The sequence below is a fragment of the Taudactylus pleione genome, unplaced genomic scaffold (assembly GCF_031769625.1).
Source record: "Taudactylus pleione unplaced genomic scaffold, aTauple2 ptg000990l, whole genome shotgun sequence".
NCBI lineage: Eukaryota > Metazoa > Chordata > Amphibia > Anura > Myobatrachidae > Taudactylus > Taudactylus pleione.
The window spans coordinates 200,436-221,370 of NW_028285391.1; the positions used below are offsets into that span (position 1 = coordinate 200,436).

Genomic DNA, 20,935 nt, shown 5'->3' on the forward strand with positions numbered 1-20,935 from the left:
GATCAGCACAGACAGCACAGTGATAGTGACAGCACCATGACCAGAGTCCAGAATGGATCAGCACAGACAGCACAGTGATAGTGACAGCACCGTGACCAGAGACCAGAATGGATCAGCACAGATAGCACAATGACAGTGACAGCACCGTGACCAGAGACCAGAATGGATCAGCACAGACAGCACAATGACAGTGACAGCACTGTGACCAGAGACCAGAATGGATCAGCACAGACAGCACAATGACAGTGACAGCACCGTGACCAGAGACCAGAATGGATCAGCACAGACAGCACAGTGACAGTGACAGCACCGTGACCAGAGACCAGAATGGATCAGCACAGACAGCACAATGACAGTGACAGCACCGTGACCAGAGACCAGAATGGATCAGCACAGACAGCACAAAGACAGTGACAGCACCATGACCAGAGACCAGAATGGATCAGCACAGACAGTACAGTGATAGTGACAGCACCGTGACCATAGACAGAATGGATCAGCACAGACAGCACAGTGATAGTGACAACACCGTGACCAGAGACCAGAATGGATCAGCACAGACAGCACAATGACAGTGACAGCACCGTGACCAGAGACCAGAATGGATCAGCACAGACAGCACAATGACAGTGACAGCACCATCACCAGAGACCAGAATGGATCAGCACAGACAGCACAATGACAGTGACAGCACCGTGACCAGAGACCAGAATGGATCAGCACAGACAGCACAGTGATAGTGACAGCACCGTGACCAGAGACAGAATGGATCAGCACAGACAGCACAGTGATAGTGACAGCACCGTGACCAGAGACCAGAATGGATCAGCACAGACAGCACAGTGATAGTGACAGCACCGTGACCAGAGACCAGAATGGATCAGCACAGACAGCACAGTGACAGTGACAGCACCAAGACCAGAGACCAGAATGGATCAGCACAGACAGCACAATGACAGTGACAGCACCGTGACCAGAGACCAGAATGGATCAGCACAGACAGCACAGTGATAGTGACAGCACCGTGACCAGAGACCAGAATGGATCAGCACAGACAGCACAGTGATAGTGACAGCACCATGACCAGAGACCAGAATGGATCAGCACAGACAGCACAGTGATAGTGACAGCACCATGACCAGAGACCAGAATGGATCAGCACAGACAGCACAGTGATAGTGACAGCACCGTGACCAGAGACCAGAATGGATCAGCACAGACAGCACAGTGATAGTGACAGCACCGTGACCAGAGACCAGAATGGATCAGCACAGACAGCACAATGACAGTGACAGCACCGTGACCAGAGACCAGAATGGATCAGCACAGACAGCACAGTGATAGTGACAGCTCCGTGACCAGAGACCAGCACCGTGACCAGAGACCAGAATGGATCAGCACAGACAGCACAGTGACAGTGACAGCACCGTGACCAGAGACCAGAATGGATCAGCACAGACAGCACAGTGTCAGTGACAGCACCATGACCAGAGACCAGAATGGATCAGCACAGACAGCACAGTGATAGTGACAGCACCGTGACCAGAGACCAGAATGGATCAGCACAGACAGCACAATGACAGTGACAGCACCGTGACCAGAGACCAGAATGGATCAGCACAGACAGCACAGTGACAGTGACAGCACCGTGACCAGAGACCAGCACCGTGACCAGAGACCAGAATGGATCAGCACAGACAGCACAATGACAGTGACAGCACCGTGACCAGAGACCAGAATGGATCAGCATAGACAGCACAGTGATAGTGACAGCACCGTGACCAGAGACCAGAATGGATCAGCATAGACAGCACAGTGATAGTGACAGCACCGTGACCAGAGACCAGAATGGATCAGCACAGACAGCACCGTGACCAGAGACCAGAATGGATCAGCACAGACAGCACCGTGACCAGAGACCAGAATGGATCAGCACAGACAGCACAGTGACAGTGACAGCACCGTGACCAGAGACCAGAATGGATCAGCACAGACAGCACAGTGATAGTGACAGCATCGTGACCAGAGACCAGAATGGATCAGCACAGACAGCACAGTGATAGTGACAGCACCGTGACCAGAGACCAGAATGGATCAGCACAGACAGCACAATGACAGTGACAGCACCGTGACCAGAGACCAGAATGGATCAGCAGTCACCAGCCCAGGACAGAGCAGATAGCACCAGTACTCTCCCAGCCCTACACTACCCACCCTACCTGTTCTCTTTACACAGCCGGAGTGGAAATGGCGTCTGTCGCGTGGTCCCTTATATACTACATTGATCATAGAGACGAAAGCTTGCGAACCGCGAGATTTCCATCTCTATGGTTTTGCCTCGGTTTCAAGAACCGAGTAAGGCGGGAACCTCCGAGCCTGCTTGGATTCGACTTGGTTATGCTAAATTCGGGTGGCCTCGGTTCTCTGAGAACTCAACCCGCTCATCTCTAATTGTATTATCTCCAGTCATATTATTACAGATGGCAATACTGTACACTATTTAATCATGTGTTTTAAAGGGATGAACTGCATATCACATGTTTATTGAATAAATCATTTTAATTGTTTATATCTCACAGCCTTGGGGATCATTGTATAGATACTGGCGCAGACACTTTCACTATTTTTATGTTTTTTTGAGGGTGTTTGAGCCCCTTGTTTGTCAGCTGCAAGTTTCTATACAGGGCAACTTCTGCTAAATAGCGCACCTCACTTTATTATACTTAATACATCCAGCCCTGTGTGATATCCTGTCCTGAGCGCCTGTAATAATGTATAATACATCACATATTGCAGATCAGACTGTGTGATATCCTGTCCTGAGCTGTAATAATGTATAATACATCGCATATTGCAGATCAGACTGTGTGATATCATGTCCAGAGCTGTAATAATGTATAATACATCACAAATTGCAGATCAGACTGTGTGATATCCTGTCCTGAGCTGTAATAATGTATAATAAATCGCATATTGCAGATCAGCCTGTGTGATATCCTGTCCCGAGTTGTAATAATGTATAATACTTTGTATATTGCAGATCAGCCTGTGTGATATCCTGTTCTGAGCTGTAATAATGTATAATACTTTGTATATTGCAGATCAGTCTGTGTGATATCCTGTCCTGAGCTGTAATAATGTATAATACATCACATATTGCAGATCAGCCTGTGTGATATCCTGTCCTGAGCTGTAATAATGTATAATACATCACATATTGCAGATCAGCCTGTGTGATATCATGTCCTGAGCTGTAATAATGTATAGTACTTTGTATATTGCAGATCAGCCTGTGTGATATCCTGTCCTGAGCTGTAATAATGTATAGTACTTTGTATATTGCAGATCAGCCTGTGTGATATCCTGTCCTGAGCTGTAATAATGTATAGTACTTAGTATATTGCAGATCAGCCTGTGTGATATCCTGTCCTCAGCTGTAATAATGTATAGTACTTTGTATATTGCAGATCACCCTGTGTGATATCATGTCCTGAGCTGTAATAATGTATAGTACTTTGTATATTGCAGATCACCCTGTGTGATATCCTGTCCTGAGCTGTAATAATGTACAGTACTTTGTATATTGCAGATCACCCTGTGTGATATCCTGTCCTGAGCTGTAATAATGTATAAGACGTTGTATATTGCAGATCAGCCTGTGTGATATCCTGTCCTGAGCTGTAATAATGTATAATACTTTGTATATTGCAGATCAGCCTGTGTGATATCCTGTCCTGAGCTGTAATAATGTACAGTACTTTGTATATTGCAGATCAGCCTGTGTGATATCCTGTCCTGAGCTGTAATAATGTATATTACCTTGTATATTGCAGATCAGCCTGTGTGATATCCTGTCCTGAGCTGTAATAATGTATAGTACTTTGTATATTGCAGATCAGACTGTGTGATATCATGTCCTGAGCTGTAATAATGTATAGTACTTTGTATATTGCAGATCACCCTGTGTGATATCCTGTCCTGAGCTGTAATAATGTATAATACTTTGTATATTGCAGATCAGTCTGTGTGATATCCTGTCCTGAGCTGTAATAATGTATAGTACTTTGTATATTGCAGATCAGTCTGTGTGATATCCTGTCCTGAGCTGTAATAATGTATAAGACTTTGTATATTGCAGATCAGCCTGTGTGATATCCTGTCCTGAGCTGTAATAATGTACAGTACTTTGTATATTGCAGATCAGCCTGTGTGATATCCTGTCCTGAGCTGTAATAATGTATAATACTTTGTATATTGCAGATCAGTCTGTGTGATATCCTGTCCTGAGCTGTAATAATGTATAATACTTTGTATATTGCAGATCAGACTGTGTGATATCATGTCCTGAGCTGTAATAATGTATAGTACTTTGTATATTGCAGATCACCCTGTGTGATATCATGTCCTGAGCTGTAATAATGTATAGTACTTTGTATATTGCAGATCAGCCTGTGTGATATCCTGTCCTGATCTGTAATAATGTATAACACTTTGTATATTGCATATCAGCCTGTGTGATATCCTGTCCTGAGCTGTAATAATGTATAGTACTTTGTATATTGCAGATCAGACTGTGTGATATCATGTCCTGATCTGTAATAATGTATAACACTTTGTTTATTGCATATCAGCCGGTGTGATATCCTGTCCTGAGCTGTAATAATGTATAGTACTTTGTATATTGCAGATCAACCTGTGTGATATCCTGTCCTGAGCTGTAATAATGTATAGTACTTTGTATATTGCAGATCAGTCTGTGTGATATCCTGTCCTGAGCTGTAATAATGTACAGTACTTTGTATATTGCAGATCAGCCTGTGTGATATCCTGTCCTGAGCTGTAATAATGTACAGTACTTTGTATATTGCAGATCAGTCTGTGTGATATCATGTCCTGATCTGTAATAATGTATAACACTTTGTATATTGCATATCAGCCTGTGTGATATCCTGTCCTGAGCTGTAATAATGTATAGTACTTTGTATATTGCAGATCAGCCTGTGTGATATCCTGTCCTGAGCTGTAATAATGTATAATACTTAGTATATTGCAGATCAGCCTGTGTGATATCATGTCCCGAGTTGTATATTGCAGATCAGCCTGTGTGATATCCTGTCCTTGGCTGTAATAATGTATAATACATCACATATTGCAGATCAGCCTGTGTGATATCCTGTCCTGAGCTGTAATAATGTATAATACTTAGTATATTGCAGATCAGCCTGTGTGATATCATGTCCCGAGTTGTATATTGCAGATCAGCCTGTGTGATATCCTGTCCTGAGCTGTAATAATGTATAATACATCACATATTGCAGATCAGCCTGTGTGATATCCTGTCCTGAGCTGTAATAATGTATAGTACTTTGTATATTGCAGATCAGCCTGTGTGATATCATGTCCTGAGCTGTTATAATGTATAGTACTTTGTATATTGCAGATCAGCCTGTGTGATATCCTGTCCTGAGCTGTTATAATGTATAGTACTTTGTATATTGCAGATCAGCCTGTGTGATATCCTGTCCTGAGCTGTAGTAATGTATAATACATCACATATTGCAGATCAGTCTGTGTGATATCATGTCCCGAGCTGTAAAAATGTATAGTACTTTGTATATTGCAGATCAGCCTGTGTGATATCATGTCCTGAGCTGTAATAATGTATAGTACTTTGTATATTGCAGATCAGACTGTGTGATATCCTGTCCTGAGCTGTAATAATGTATAGTACTTTGTATATTGCAGATCAGCCTGTGTGATATCATGTCCTGAGCTGTAATAATGTATAGTACTTTGTATATTGCAGATCAGCCTGTGTGATATCCTGTCCTGAGCTGTAATAATGTATAGTACTTTGTATATTGCAGATCAGCCTGTGTGATATCATATCCCGAGCTGTAATAATGTATAGTACTTTGTATATTGCAGATCAGCCTGTGTGATATCCAATCCTGAGCTGTAATAATGTATAGTACTTTGTATATTGCAGATCAGCCTGTGTGATATCCAATCCTGAGCTGTAATAATGTATAATACTTTGTATATTGCAGATCAGCCTGTGTGATATCCTGTCCTGAGCTGTAATAATGTATAGTACTTTGTATATTGCATATCAGCCTGTGTGATATCATGTCCGGAGCTGTAATAATGTATAGTACTTTGTATATTGCAGATCAGTCTGTGTGATATCATGTCCTGATCTGTAATAATGTATAACACTTTGTATATTGCATATCAGCCTGTGTGATATCCTGTCCTGAGCTGTAATAATGTATAAGACTTAGTATATTGCAGATCAGCCTGTGTGATATCCTGTCCTGAGCTGTAATAATGTATAGTACTTTGTATATTGCAGATCAGTCTGTGTGATATCATGTCCTGATCTGTAATAATGTATAACACTTTGTATATTGCATATCAGCCTGTGTGATATCCTGTCCTGAGCTGTAATAATGTATAGTACTTTGTATATTGCAGATCAGCCTGTGTGATATCCTGTCCTGAGATGTAATAATGTATAATACTTTGTATATTGCAGATCAGCCTGTGTGATATCCTGTCCTGAGCTGTAATAATGTATAGTACTTTGTATATTGCATATCAGCCTGTGTGATATCCTGTCCTGAGCTGTAATAATGTATAGTACTTTGTATATTGCAGATCAGCCTGTGTGATATCCTGTCCTGAGATGTAATAATGTATAGTACTTTGTATATTGCAGATCAGCCTGTGTGATATCCTGTCCTGAGATGTAATAATGTATAGTACTTTGTATATTGCAGATCACCCTGTGTGATATCCTGTCCTGAGCTGTAATAATGTATAGTACTTTGTATATTGCAGATCAGCCTGTGTGATATCCTGTCCTGAGCTGTAATAATGTATAGTACTTTGTATATTGCAGATCAGCCTGTGTGATATCCTGTCCTGAGCTGTAATAATGTATAAGACATTGTATATTGCAGATCAGCCTGTGTGATATCTTGTCCTGAGCTGTAATAATGTATAGTACTTTGTATATTGCAGATCAGCCTGTGTGATATCCTGTCCTGAGCTGTAATAATGTATAGTACTTTGTATATTGCAGATCAGCCTGTGTGATATCCTGTCCTGAGCTGTAATAATGTATAGTACTTTGTATATTGCAGATCAGCCTGTGTGATATCCTGTCCTGAGCTGTAATAATGTACAGTACTTTGTATATTGCAGATCAGCCTGTGTGATATCCTGTCCTGAGCTGTAATAAGGTATAAGACATTGTATATTGCAGATCAGCCTGTGTGATATCATGTCCTGAGCTGTAATAATGTATAGTACTTTGTATATTGCAGATCAGCCTGTGTGATATCCTGTCCTGAGCTGTAATAATGTATAGTACTTTGTATATTGCAGATCAGCCTGTGTGATATCCTGTCCTGAGCTGTAATAATGTATAACACTTTGTATATTGCAGATCACCCTGTGTGATATCCTGTCCTGAGCTGTAATAATGTATAACACTTTGTATATTGCAGATCAGCCTCTGTGATATCCTGTCCTGAGCTGTAATAATGTATAGTACTTTGTATATTGCAGATCAGCCTGTGTGATATCATGTCCTTAGATGTAGTAATGTACAGTACTTAGTATATTGCAGATCAGCCTGTGTGATATCATGTCCTGAGATGTAATAATGTATAAGACTTTGTATATTGCAGATCAGACTGTGTGATATCCTGTCCTGAGCTGTAATAATGTACAGTACTTAGTATATTGCAGATCAGCCTGTGTGATATCCTGTCCTGAGCTGTAATAATGTTTGACTTTGTATATTGCAGATCAGCCTGTGTGGTATCATGTCCTGAGCTGTAATAATGTATAGTACTTAGTATATTGCAGATCACCCTGTGTGATATCCTGTCCTGAGCTGTAATAATGTATAGTACTTTGTATAGTGCAGATCAGCCTGTGTGATATCATGTCCTGAGCTGTAATAATGTATAATACATCATATAGTGCAGATCAGCCTGTGTGATATCATGTCCTGAGCTGTAATAATGTATAATACATCATATAGTGCAGATCAGCCTGTGTGATATCATGTCCTGAGATGTAATAATGTACAGTACTTTGTATATTGCAGATCAGCCTGTGTGATATCCTGTCCTGAGCTGTAATAATGTATAACACTTTGTATATTGCAGATCACCCTGTGTGATATCATGTCCTGAGCTGTAATAATGTATAGTACTTTGTATATTGCTGATCAGCCTGTGTGATATCCTGTCCTTAGCTATAATAATGTATAATATTTTGTATATTGCAGATCAGCCTGTGTGATATCCTGTCCTGAGCTGTAATAATGTATACAGTAAGACTTTGTATATTGCAGATCAGCCTGTGTGATATCCTGTCCTGAGCTGTTATAATGTATAATACATCGCATATTGCAGATCAGCCTGTGTGATATCCTGTCCCGAGCTGTAATAATGTATAAGACTTTGTATATTGCAGATCAGCCTGTGTGATATCCTGTCCTGAGCTGTAATAATGTATAATACATCACATATTGCAGATCAGCCTGTGTGATATCATGTCCTGAGCTGTAATAATGTATAATACATCGCATATTGCAGATCACCCTGTGTGATATCATGTCCTGAGCTGTAATAATGTATAGTACTTTGTATATTGCAGATCAGCCTGTGGGATATCCTGTCCTGAGCTGTAATAATGTATACAGTAAGACTTTGTATATTGCAGATCAGCCTGTGTGATATCATGTCCTGAGATGTAATAATGTATAATACATCATATCCTGTAGATTGTAATCTTGCGAGCAGGGCCCTCTTCCTCTTTTGTTACCAATTTTAATGCGCAATGGAATTTGCAGGCGCTATAGAAGTAATTGTTAGTAAATAAGTATCTTGCAGATCAGAACTTGACACAATCAGACAATTGGGTCATTTATTACAAATGTGTATAATCCTCAGCAATCAGCCAGCACTTAGCTCTGGTTACACTATAGAAGGTTACACTATAGGAACACATCTCTCCCTGCATACAGTATAAGACGTTACCCCTGTGTTAGTAGGTAACCCCAATGACATAGCAGGTATAGCAATATATAAGGAGCTATAGAAGTGTAACTTTCTCACCTCATAGTAAGTATATTGTGTTTTCCGTGCTGGGAGCGGAGACATAACAGCCCCTCACAGGTGATGAGAGATGGGGTACGGGTTACATGGTGGCACCGGACATTTATAGTCCTGATCTGTTTACTCCGATGTGGATGCAGGTTCCCGCTGGACTGATGCCCCTGAGATAATGGGGCTCAGCTCTCAGGCTGCCGTGGATGATCAGTGAGTCCCTGAAGCTGACGGCCTGTGCTGTTCTAAGGGACTATTTCTAATGAGCACACGGAACATTTATACCAGGGTACAGGTCTCATAACAACATTATACTATTATTATTATTATTATTATTATTATCAGTTATTTTTATAGAAAACACATATTACACAGCACTTTGCAGGGAAATCTTTATTCATTCATCAGATGGAAGGAAACCAGAACACCTGGAGAACACCCTGCGCTGACACATACAAAGATCTGAATGATATATAAGAGGTTTAGGGCGCTCAATACAAAGAAACATTGCTGCCACCTATTCACATCAAAATGATCATCCTAAAGATCAAAGAATAAACAAGTAGATAAGATGTGAGTCAGGGCGCTAGATTTCTAGTCACCTTGGAGTGATGTATGTATCAGATATAGGGGCCTACTCATCAACACTAAAATAATGTTTTTAAGGACATTTTCCTTAAATAACGTTATTTTGGTATTCATGAACAGACTTAACACAGGAGATATCACAGATATCTCCTTGCTAAGTTCCCCTGCGTTAATTTCCACACTCCCCATACATTAGTACATTAGTATGGGTACATTAGTACATTAGTATGGGTACATTAGTACATTAGTATGGGGATGTGGAAATTGTGGTATTCATCAAATTCCGAAAATTATGAATTTTCGGAATTTGATGCAGTTTCTATTCGCCACTGTGAGGTGGCGAATAGCAGAATCCACTTACCTGTATCCGCGTGTGCAGGTCCCCCGACGAGTCCCTCCGGCGCTCTGCTCCGTCCTCAGGCTCCGTCCTGCTGGTCTGTCATGTGTGTTCCCCAGCAGAGCACAAGAAAGTTTAGAAAAAGAAAAAAAAAAGTTTTATTTTTTTTCTAATCTGTCATGTGGCCTGCTGGGAAACCACATGACAGACCAGCAGGACGGAGCCGGAGGTTGGTGCGCGGACAGGTAAGTCAGGGGGGGGGAAGGTGAGCGGACAGGGGTGGGGGGGGGGTCGGGGGGGGTACGAAACTTAACGCATCTGTAGGCAGTGCTGCGCATGCGCTGGTTTTACAGATGTAACAGCGCATGCGCAGCACCGTTTCCAGACGCGATAAGGTAGTGTAGAGAGGGAAAAGTATCTATTTCCAGAAAAGCTGTCATCGCAAAAATGACAGGTACCGGAATAGATACTTATGGAGAGGTGGAATGATGAATTCCACCTATAATTAGCTAGAACTCCATGAGAGTTCTAAAGCTAATTATCTCCATTGAATTTTTACAGTTAATGAATAGGCCCCATATACTTATATGTATCTTTTCAATATAGAAAAGGATTCTGTATACTGTTTGGCACGTCCTCAATGTGGGTTGGATTCACCAAGGGTTTCTTCTCTGGCTTTCAGCAGAACAGTGTTGGCCACAATGATTTCAATTTCCATGATCACAAATCAGTGCAGTGAGAAGGACACTGGGGGTCATTCAGACCCGCTCGCGAGCAGCAGGACGCTCGCAAGCGTGTCGATGTTCCCCACTGCGCATGCGCACGACGGAGGGAGCTCCGTCGTGCGCATGCGCGAGACCCGGCAAGCGAAGGGCTCACCATCGCTCCGGGTCTCGCACCAAAGGGGGCGTGCTGTCGATGTTGATTGACAGCACGCCCCCTTTGGTGGGCGTGCCGGGGGCGTGCCTGCCAGACGCAGGTGTTCCCATGGGAACGCCTACCGTCTCAAGCCAGCCCCACTGACATCACTAGTGATGTCAGTGGAAGTGATTTTGGCTCTGATAGAGCCAAAATCACTCTAGGGCTTGCGGCAGTGAGACCCTACCGCAGGGTCTCCGTCACAAGCCCGATGGTTGCGATGGTCAAGACCATCGCGACCATCATCATGGATGCTCGCTATAGCTGTGGGTGGTAACCCACAGCTATGCGAGCGTCCATGAGGACGCTCCGAAAAAAAGGTAGGAGGGCCCTGATTCAGAGTGAGCGCTCTGATCAGAGCGTTCAGCTCTGAATCAGGCCCACTGTTAGGATCTGCAGTTTCCAGCCTGAGGCACAGCACTAATTTGTGCAGCATCAGGTGCACACTGATTGATTCTCCTGTCTAAACACAGTCCAGGTGCTCAATAATCTGTCATTATGGAGACGTGCTCTGGTTGGGCCCTGTTTCTATAAATTCCAGCCAGCCCTGCACACCATGCCGGTTATATAGAGTCAGACTATCTGTGTTTTGTGTGTGCCGTTTACTCCATCCAGGTGGCTCCTCCTACATCTCATCCACACGTGCTGCTTGTACCATCTGCGCAGCATGGAGCGCTTCCTACCCCTGAAGCGTTTGTCACCAACTGGTGCCAGTACCATCCCAGCGACACTGGTAGCAACTCTGCGTTCCAGGGGCACATATCAGCACACCATCACTAGTGTCATCCCGGTGGTTCTGGTAGCAACTCTGCATTCCAGGGGGGCATATCAGCACACCGTCGCTAGTGTCATCCCGGCGGCGCTGGTAGCAACTCTGCGTTCCAGGGGCACATATCAGCACACTGTCGCTAGTGTCATCCCGGGGGTGCTGGTAGCAAATCTGCATTCCAGGGGGGCATATCAGCACACCGTCGCTAGTGTCATCCCGGGGGCGATGGTAGCAACTCTGCGTTCCAGGGGCACATATCAGCACACCTTCGCTAATGTCATCCCGGCGGCGCTGGTAGCAACTCTGCGTTCCAGGGGCGCATATCAGCACACTGTCGCTAGTGTCATCCCGGGGGTGCTGGTAGCAACTCTGCGTTCCAGGGGGGCATATCAGCACACCGTCGCTAGTGTCATCCCGGGGGCGATGGTAGCAACTCTGCGTTCCAGGGGCACATATCAGCACACCTTCGCTAATGTCATCCCGGCAGCACTGGTAGCAACTCTGCGTTCCAGGGGCGCAAATCAGCACACCGTCGCTAGTGTCATCCCGGCAGCACTGGTAGCAACTCTGCGTTCCAGGGGCACATATCAGCACAGACAGCAGGTGCAGTAAGCAGCAGTGCCGGGGCTCTCAGTGCCGCCTGTGCACAATGTGCCGGGGCTCTCGGTGCTGCCTGTGCACAATGTGCCGGGGCTCTCAGTGCTGCCTGTGCACAATGTGCCGGGGCTCTCTGTGCCGCCTGTGCACAATGTGCCGGGGCTCTAAGTGCTGCCTGTGCACAGTGTGCTGGGGCTCTCAGTGCTGCCTGTGCACAATGTGCTGGGGCTCTCAGTGCGGCCTGTGCACAATGTGCCGGGGCTCTCAGTGCCGCCTGTGCACAATTTTCCGGGGCTCTCAGTGCCGCCTGTGCACAATGTGCCGGGGCTCTCAGTGCCGGCTGTGCACAATGTGCCGGGGCTCTCAGTGCCGCCTGTGCACAATTGCACAATGTGCCGGGGCTCTCAGTGCCACCTGTGCACAATGTGCCGGGGCTCTCAGTGCCGCCTGTGCACAATGTGCCGGGGCTCTCAATGCCGCCTGTGCACAATGTGCCGGGGCTCTCAGTGCTGCCTGTGCACAATGTGCCGGGGATCTCAGTGCTGCCTGTGCACAATGTGCCGAGGCTCTCAGTGCTGCCTATGCACAATGTGCCGGGGCTCTCAGTGCTGCCTGTGCACAATGTGCTGGGGCTCTCAGTGCTATCTGTGCACAATGTGCCGGGGCTCGCCGGGGCTCTCAGTGCTATCAGTGCACAATGTGCCGGGGCTCTCAGTGTTGCCTGTGCACAATGTGCCGGGGCTCTCAGTGCTGCCTGTACACAATGTGCCGGGGCTCTCAGTGGTGCCTGTGCACAATGTGCCGGGGCTCTCAGTGCTGCCTGTGCACAATGTGCCGGGGCTCTCAGTGCTGTCTGTGCACAGTGTGGCGGGGCTCTCAGTGCTGTCTGTGCACAGTGTGCCGGGGCTCTCAGTGCTCTCTGTGCACAGTGTTACGGGGATCTCAGTGCTATCTGTGCACAGTGTGCCGGGGCTCTCAGTGCTGCCTGTGCACAGTGTGCCGGGGCTCTCAGTGCTGCCTGTGAACAATGTGCCGGGGCTCTCAGTGCTGCCTGTGCACAATGTGCTGGAGCTCTCAGTGCTGCCTGTGCACAATGTGCCGGGGGTCTCAGTGCTGCCTGTGCACAATGTGCCGGGGCTCTCAGTGCTGCCTGTGCACAATGTGCCGGGGCTCTCAGTGCTATCTGTGCACAATGTGTCGGGGATCTCAGTGCTATCTGTGCACAATGTGCCGGGGCTCTCAGTGCTGCCTGTGCACAATGAACTGGGGCTCTCAGTGCTGTCTGTGCACAGTGTGCCGGGGCTCTCAGTGCTGTCTGTGCACAGTGTGCCGGGACTCTCAGTGCTGTCTGTGCACAGTGTGCCGGGGCTCTCAGTGCTCTCTGTGCACAGTGTGCTGGGGCTCTCAGTGCTATGTGTGCACACTGTGCCGGGGCTCTCAGTGCTGCCTGTGCACAATGTGCTGGGGCTCTCAGTGCTGCCTGTGCACAATGTGCTGGGGATCTCAGTGCTGCCTGTGCACAATGTGCTGGGGCTCTCAGTGCTATCTGTGCACAATGTGCCGGGGCTCTCAGTGCTGCCTGTGCACAATGTGCCGGGGCTCTCAGTGCTGCCTGTGTACAATGTACCGGGGCTCTCAGTGCTGCCTGCGCACAAAGTGCCGGGGCTCTCAGTGCTGCCTGTGCACAATGTGCCAGGGCTATCTGTGCACAATGTGCCGGGGCTCTCAGTGCTGCCTGTGCACAATGTGCTGGGGATCTCAGTGCAATCTGTGCACAATGTGCTGGGGCTCTCAGTGCAGCCTATGTACAATGTGCCGGGGCTCTCAGTGCTGCCTGTGCACAATGTGCTGGGGCTCTCAGTGCTGCCTGTGCACAATGTGCTGGGGATCTCAGTGCTATCTGTGCACAATGTGCTGGGGCTCTCAGTGCTGCCTGTGCACAATGTGCCGGGGCTCTCAGTGCTATCTGTGCACAATGTGCCAAGGCTCTCAGTGCTGTCTGTGTGCTGCCTGTGCACAATGTGCTGGGGATCTCAGTGCTATCTGTGCACAATGTGCTGGGGCTCTCAGTGCTATCTGTGCACAATGTGCCGGGGATCTCAGTGCTGTCTGTGCACAATGTGCCGGGGATCTCAGTGCTGTCTGTGCACAATGTGCCGGAGCTCTCAGTCCTTTCTGTGCACAATGTGCCGGGTCTCTCAGTGCTATCTGTGCACAATGTGCCGGGGCTCTCAGTGCTCTCTGTGCACAATGTGCCGGGGCTCTCAGTGCTCTCTGTGCACAATGTTCCGGGGCTCTCAGTGCTATCTGTGCACAATGTTCCGGGGCTCTCAGTGCTGCCTGTGCACAATGTGCCGGTGATCTCAGTGCTGCCTGTGCACAATGTGCCGGGAATCTCAGTTCTGCCTGTGCACAATGTGCCGGGGATCTCAGTGCTATCTGTGCACAATGTGCCGGGGCTCTCAGTGCTGTCTGTGCACAATGTGCCGGGGCTCTCAGTGCTGCCTGTGCACAATGTGCCGGGGCTCTCAGTGCTGCCTGTGCACAATGTGCCGTGGCTCTCAGTGCTGCCTGTGCACAATGTGCCGGGGATCTCAGTGCTGCCTGTGCACAATGTGCCGGGGATCTCAGTGCTGCCTGTGCACAATGTGCCAGGGCTCTCAGTGCTGCCTGTGCACAATGTGCCGGGGCTATCTGTGCACAATGTGCCGGGCTCTCAGTGCTGCCTGTGCACAATGTGCTGGGGCTCTCAGTGCTGCCTGTGCACAATGTGCCGGGGATCTCAGTGCTATCTGTGCACAATGTGCCGGGGCTCTCAGTGCAGCCTGTGTACAAGGTGCCGGGGCTCTCAGTGCTATCTGTGCACAATGTGCCGGGGCTCTCAGTGCTATCTGTGCACAATGTGCCGGGGCTCTCTGTGCTATCTGTGCAGAATGTGCCGGGGCTCTCAGTGCTAGCTGTGTACAATGTGCCGGGGCTCTCAGTGCTATCTGTGCACAATGTGCCGGGGCACCCAGTGCTATCTGTGCAGAATGTGCCGGGGCTCTCAGTGCTATCTGTGCACAATGTGCCTGGGCTCTCAGTGCTGCCTGTGCACAATGTACCGGGGCTATAAGTGCTGCCTGTGCACAATGTGCCGGGCTCTCAGTGCTGCCTGTGCACAATGTGCCGGGGCTCTCAGTGCTGCCTGTGCACAGTGTTCCGGGGCTCTCAGTGCTGCCAGTGCACAATGTGCTGGGGATCTCAGTGCTATCTGTGCACAATGTGCCGGGGCTCTCAGTGCTGTCTGTGTACAATGTGCCGGGGCTCTCAGTGCTGCCTGTGCACAATGTGCTGGGGCTCTCAGTGCTGCCTGTGCACAATGTGCCGGGGCTCTCTGTGCTGCCTGGCTCTCAGTGCTGCCTGTGCACAATGTGGCGGGGCTCTCAGTGCTGCCTGTGCACAATGTGCCGGGGCTCTCAGTGCTTTCTGTGCACAATGTGCCGGGGCTCTCAGTGCTATCTGTGCACAATATGCCGGGGCTTTCAGTGCTATCTGTGCACAATGTGCGGGGCTCTCAGTGCTGCCTGTGCACAATGTGCCGGGGCTCTTAGTGCTGCCTGTGCGCAATGTGCCGGGGCTCTCAGTGCTGCCTGTGCGCAATGTGCCGGGGCTCTCAGTGCTACCTGCGCGCAATGTGCCGGGGCTCTCAGTGCTGCCTGTGCGCAATGTGCCGGGGCTCTCAGTGCTATCTGTGCGCAATGTGCCGGGGCTCTCAGTGCTGCCTGTGCCCAATGTGCCGGGGCTCTCAGTGCTATCTGTGCGCAATGTGCCGGGGCTCTCAGTGCTATCTGTGCGCAATGTGCCGAGGCTCACAGTGCTGCCTGTGTGCAATGTGCCGGGGCTCTCAGTGCTGCCTGTGCCCAATGTGCTGGGGCTCTCAGTGCTGCCTATCTGTGCACAATGTGCTGGGGCTCTCAGTGCTGCCTGTGCACAATGTGTTGGGCTCTCAGTGCTGCCTATCTGTGCACAATGTGCTGGGGCTCTCAGTGCTGCCTATCTGTGCACAATGTGCTGGGGCTCTCAGTTCTATCTGTGCACAATGTGCTGGGGCTCTCAGTGCTGCCTGTGTACAATGTGCCGGGGCTCTCAGTGCTGCCTGTGCACAATGTGATGGGGATCTCAGAGCTATCTGTGCACAATGTGATGGGGCTCTCAGTGCTGCCTGTGCACAATGTGCCGGGTCTCTCAGTACTGCCTGTGCAATATGTGCCGGGGCTCTCAGTGCTGCCTGTGCACAATGTGCCGGGGCTCTCAGTGCTGCCTGTGCACAGTGTGCCGGGGCTCTCAGTGCTTCCTGTGCACAGTGTGCCGGGGCTCTCAGTGCTGCCTGTGTACAATGTGCCGGGGCTCTCAGCGCGGTCTGTGTACAATGTGCCGGGGCTCTCAGTGCTGCCTGTGTACAATGTGCTGGGGCTCTCAGTGCTATCTGTGCACAATGTGCAGGGGCTCTCAGTGCTATCTCTGCACAATGTGCCGGGGCTCTCAGTGCTATATGTGCACAATGTGCCGGGGCTCTCAGTGCTGCCTGTGCACAATGTGCCGGGGCTCTCAGTGCTATATGTGCACAATGTGCCGGGGCTCTCAGTGCTGCCTGTGCACAATGTGCCAGGGATCTCAGTGCTGCCTGTGCACAATGTGCCGGGGCTCTCAGTGCTGCCTGTGCACAATGTGCCAGGTCTCTCAGTGCTGCCTGTGCACAATGTGCCAGGGATCTCAGTGCTGCCTGTGCACAATGTGCCGGGGCTCTCAGTGCTGTCTGTGCACAACGTGCCGATGTGCCGGGGATGTCAGTGCTGCCTGTGCACAATGTGCCGGGGATCTCAGTTCTGCCTGTGCACAATGTGCCGGGGATCTCAGTGCTATCTGTGCACAATGTGCCGGGGCTCTCAGTGCTGCCTGTGCACAATGTGCCGGGGCTCTCAGTGCTATCTGTGCACAATGTGCCGGGGCTCTCAGTGCTATCTGTGCACACTATGCCAGGGCTTTCAGTGCTATCTGTGCACAATGTGCGGGGCTCTCAGTGCTGCCTGTGCACAATGTGCCGGGGCTCTTAGTGTTGCCTGTGCGCAATGTGCCGGGGCTCTCAGTGCTGCCTGTGCGCAATGTGCCGGGGCTCTCAGTGCTACCTGTGCGCAATGTGCCGGGGATCTCAGTGCTGCCTGTGCGCAATGTGCCGGGGCTCTCAGTGCTGCCTGTGCGCAATGTGCCGGGGCTCTCAGTGCTGCCTGCGCGCAATGTGCCGGGGCTCTCAGTGCTGCCTGTGCGCAATGTGCTGGGGCTCTCAGTGCTATCTGTGCGCAATGTGCCGGGGCTCTCAGTGCTGCCTGTGCCCAATGTGCCGGGGCTCTCAGTGCTATCTGTGTGCAATGTGCCGGGGCTCTCAGTGCTATCTGTGCGCAATGTGCCGAGGCTCACAGTGCTGCCTGTGTGCAATGTGCCGGGGCTCTCAGTGCTGCCTGTGCCCAATGTGCTGGGGCTCTCAGTGCTGCCTATCTGTGCACAATGTGCTGGGGCTCTCAGTGCTGCCTGTGCACAATGTGTTGGGCTCTCAGTGCTGCCTATCTGTGCACAATGTGCTGGGGCTCTCAGTGCTGCCTATCTGTGCACAATGTGCTGGGGCTCTCAGTTCTATCTGTGCACAATGTGCCGGGGCTCTCAGTGCTGCCTGTGTACAATGTGCCGGGGCTCTCAGTGCTGCCTGTGCACAATGTGATGGGGATCTCAGAGCTATCTGTGCACAATGTGATGGGGCTCTCAGTGCTGCCTGTGCACAATGTGCCGGGTCTCTCAGTACTGCCTGTGCAATATGTGCCGGGGCTCTCAGTGCTGCCTGTGCACAATGTGCCGGGGCTCTCAGTGCTGCCTGTGCACAGTGTGCCGGGGCTCTCAGTGCTTCCTGTGCACAGTGTGCCGGGGCTCTCAGTGCTGCCTGTGTACAATGTGCCGGGGCTCTCAGCGCGGTCTGTGTACAATGTGCCGGGGCTCTCAATGCTGCCTGTGTACAATGTGCTGGGGCTCTCAGTGCTATCTGTGCACAATGTGCAGGGGCTCTCAGTGCTATCTCTGCACAATGTGCCGGGGCTCTCAGTGCTATATGTGCACAATGTGCCGGGGCTCTCAGTGCTGCCTGTGCACAATGTGCCGGGGCTCTCAGTGCTATATGTGCACAATGTGCCGGGGCTCTCAGTGCTGCCTGTGCACAATGTGCCGGGGATCTCAGTGCTGCCTGTGCACAATGTGCCGGGGCTCTCAGTGCTGCCTGTGCACAATGTGCCAGGTCTCTCAGTGCTGCCTGTGCACAATGTGCCAGGGATCTCAGTGCTGCCTGTGCACAATGTGCCGGGGCTCTCAGTGCTGTCTGTGCACAATGTGCCGATGTGCCGGGGATGTCAGTGCTGCCTGTGCACAATGTGCCGGGGATCTCAGTTCTGCCTGTGCACAATGTGCCGGGGATCTCAGTGCTATCTGTGCACAATGTGCCGGGGCTCTCAGTGCTGCCTGTGCACAATGTGCCGGGGCTCTCAGTGCTGCCTGTGCACAATGTGCCGGGGCTCTCAGTGCTGCCTGTGCACAATGTGCCAGGGATCTCAGTGCTGCCTGTGCACAATGTGCCGGGGATCACAGTGCTGCCTGTGCACAATGTGCCGGGGCTCTCAGTGCTGCCTGTGCACAATGTGCCGAGGCTATCTGTGCACAATGTGCCGGGGCTCTCAGTGCTGCCTGTGCACAATGTGCTGGGGCTCTCAGTGCTGCCTGTGCACAATGTGCCGGGGATCTCAGTGCAGCCTGTGTACAATGTGCCGGGGATCTCAGTGCTATCTGTGCACAATGTGCCGGGGCTCTCAGTGCAGCCTGTATACAATGTGCCGGGGCTCTCAGTGCTATCTGTGCACAATGTGCCGGGGCTCTCAGTGCTATCTGTGCACAATTTGCCGGGGCTCTCAGTGCTATCTGTGCAGATTGTGCCGGGGCTCTCAGTGCTGCCTGTGCACAATGTGCCGGGGCTATCTGTGCACAATGTGCCGGGGCTCTCAGTGCTGCCTGTGCACAATGTGCCGGGGCTCTCAGTGCTGCCTGTGCACAATGTGCTGGGGATCTCAGTGCTATCTGTGCACAATGTGCTGGGGCTCTCAGTGCAGCCTGTGTACAATGTGTCGGGGCTCTCAGTGCTATCTGTGCACAATGTGCCGGGGCTCTCAGTGCTATCTGTGCACAATGTGCCGGGGCTCTCAGTGCTATATGTGCAGAATGTGCCGGGGCTCTCAGTGCTAGCTGTGCACAATGTGCCGGGGCTCTCAGTGCTGTCTGTGCACAATGTGCCGGGGCTCTAAGTGCTTTCTGTGCAGAATGTGCCGGGGCTCTCAGTGCTATCTGTGCACAATGTGCCTGGGCTCTCAGTGCTGCCTGTGCACAATGTGCCGGGGCTATAAGTGCTGCCTGTGCGCAATGTGCCGGGGCTCTCAGTGCTGCCTGTGCGCAATGTGCCGGGGCTCTCAGTGCTATCTGTGCGCAATGTGCCGGGCCTCACAGTGCTGCCTGTGTGCAATGTGCTGGGGCTCTCAGTGCTGCCTGTGCACAATGTGCTGGGGATCTCAGTGCTATCTGTGCACAATGTGCCGGGGCTCTCAGTGCAGCCTGTGTACAATGTGCCGGGGCTCTCAGTGCTATCTGTGCACAATGTGCAGGGGCTCTCAGTGCTATCTGTGCACAATGTGCCGGGGCTCTCAGTGCTGCCTGTGCGCAGTGTGCCGGGGCTCTCAGTGCTGCCTGTGCGCAGTGTGCCGGGGCTCTCAGTGCTGCCTGTGCGCAGTGTGCCGGGGCTCTCAGTGCCGGGGATCTCAGTGCTGCCTGTGCACAGTGTGCTGGGGCTCTCAGTGCTGCCTGTGCACAGTGTGCCGGGGCTCTCAGTGCTGCCTGTGCGCAGTGTGCCGGGGCTCTCAGTGCTGCTTGTGCGCAGTGTGCCGGGGCTCTCAGTGCCGGGGATCTCAGTGCTGCCTGTGCACAGTGTGCCGGGGCTCTCAGTGCTGCCTGTGCACAGTGTGCCGTTGCTCTCAGTGCTGCCTGTGCACAGTGTGCCGGGGCTCTCAGTGCTGCCTATGCTCACTGTGCAGGGGCTCTCAGTGCTGCCTGTGCACAATGTGCAGGGGCTCTCAGTGCTGCCTGTGCAAAATGTGCCGGGGCTCTCAGTGCTGCCTGTGCACAATGTGCTGGGGCTCACAGTGCGGCCTGTGCACAATGTGCCGGGGCTCACAGTGCTGCCTGTGCACAATGTGCCTGGGCTCTCAGTGCTGCCTGTGCACAATGTGCCGGGGCTCTCAGTGCTGCCTGCGCACAATGTGCCGGGGCTCTCAGGGCTGCCTGCGCACAATGTGATGGGGCTCTCAGGGCTGCCTGCGCACAATGTGCCGGGGCTCTCAGTGCTGCCTGCGCACAATGTGCCCGGGCTCTCAGTGCTGCCTGCGCACAATGTGCCGGGGCTCTCAGTGCAGCCTGCGCACAATGTGCCGGGGCTCACAGTGCTGCCAGGGCTCTCATTGCTGCCTGCGCAAAATGTGC

At 50.4% G+C, this 20,935-nt stretch overlaps 1 protein-coding gene across 1 annotated transcript in view; it reads right to left on the reverse strand.

Moving 5' to 3' along the window:
* LOC148454470 (olfactory receptor 52K1-like) overlaps window positions 1-9,205 on the reverse strand; it is a 98,747-nt gene extending 89,542 nt beyond the window's left edge. Inside the window, exon 1 of the mRNA XM_088460921.1 lies at window positions 9,138-9,205. Within this exon, the coding sequence (XP_088317047.1) occupies window positions 9,138-9,182 (45 nt within the window). The 5' untranslated portion in view covers window positions 9,183-9,205. The remainder of the gene's footprint in view (window positions 1-9,137) is intronic.
* Window positions 9,206-20,935: the final 11,730 nt, after the last annotated feature.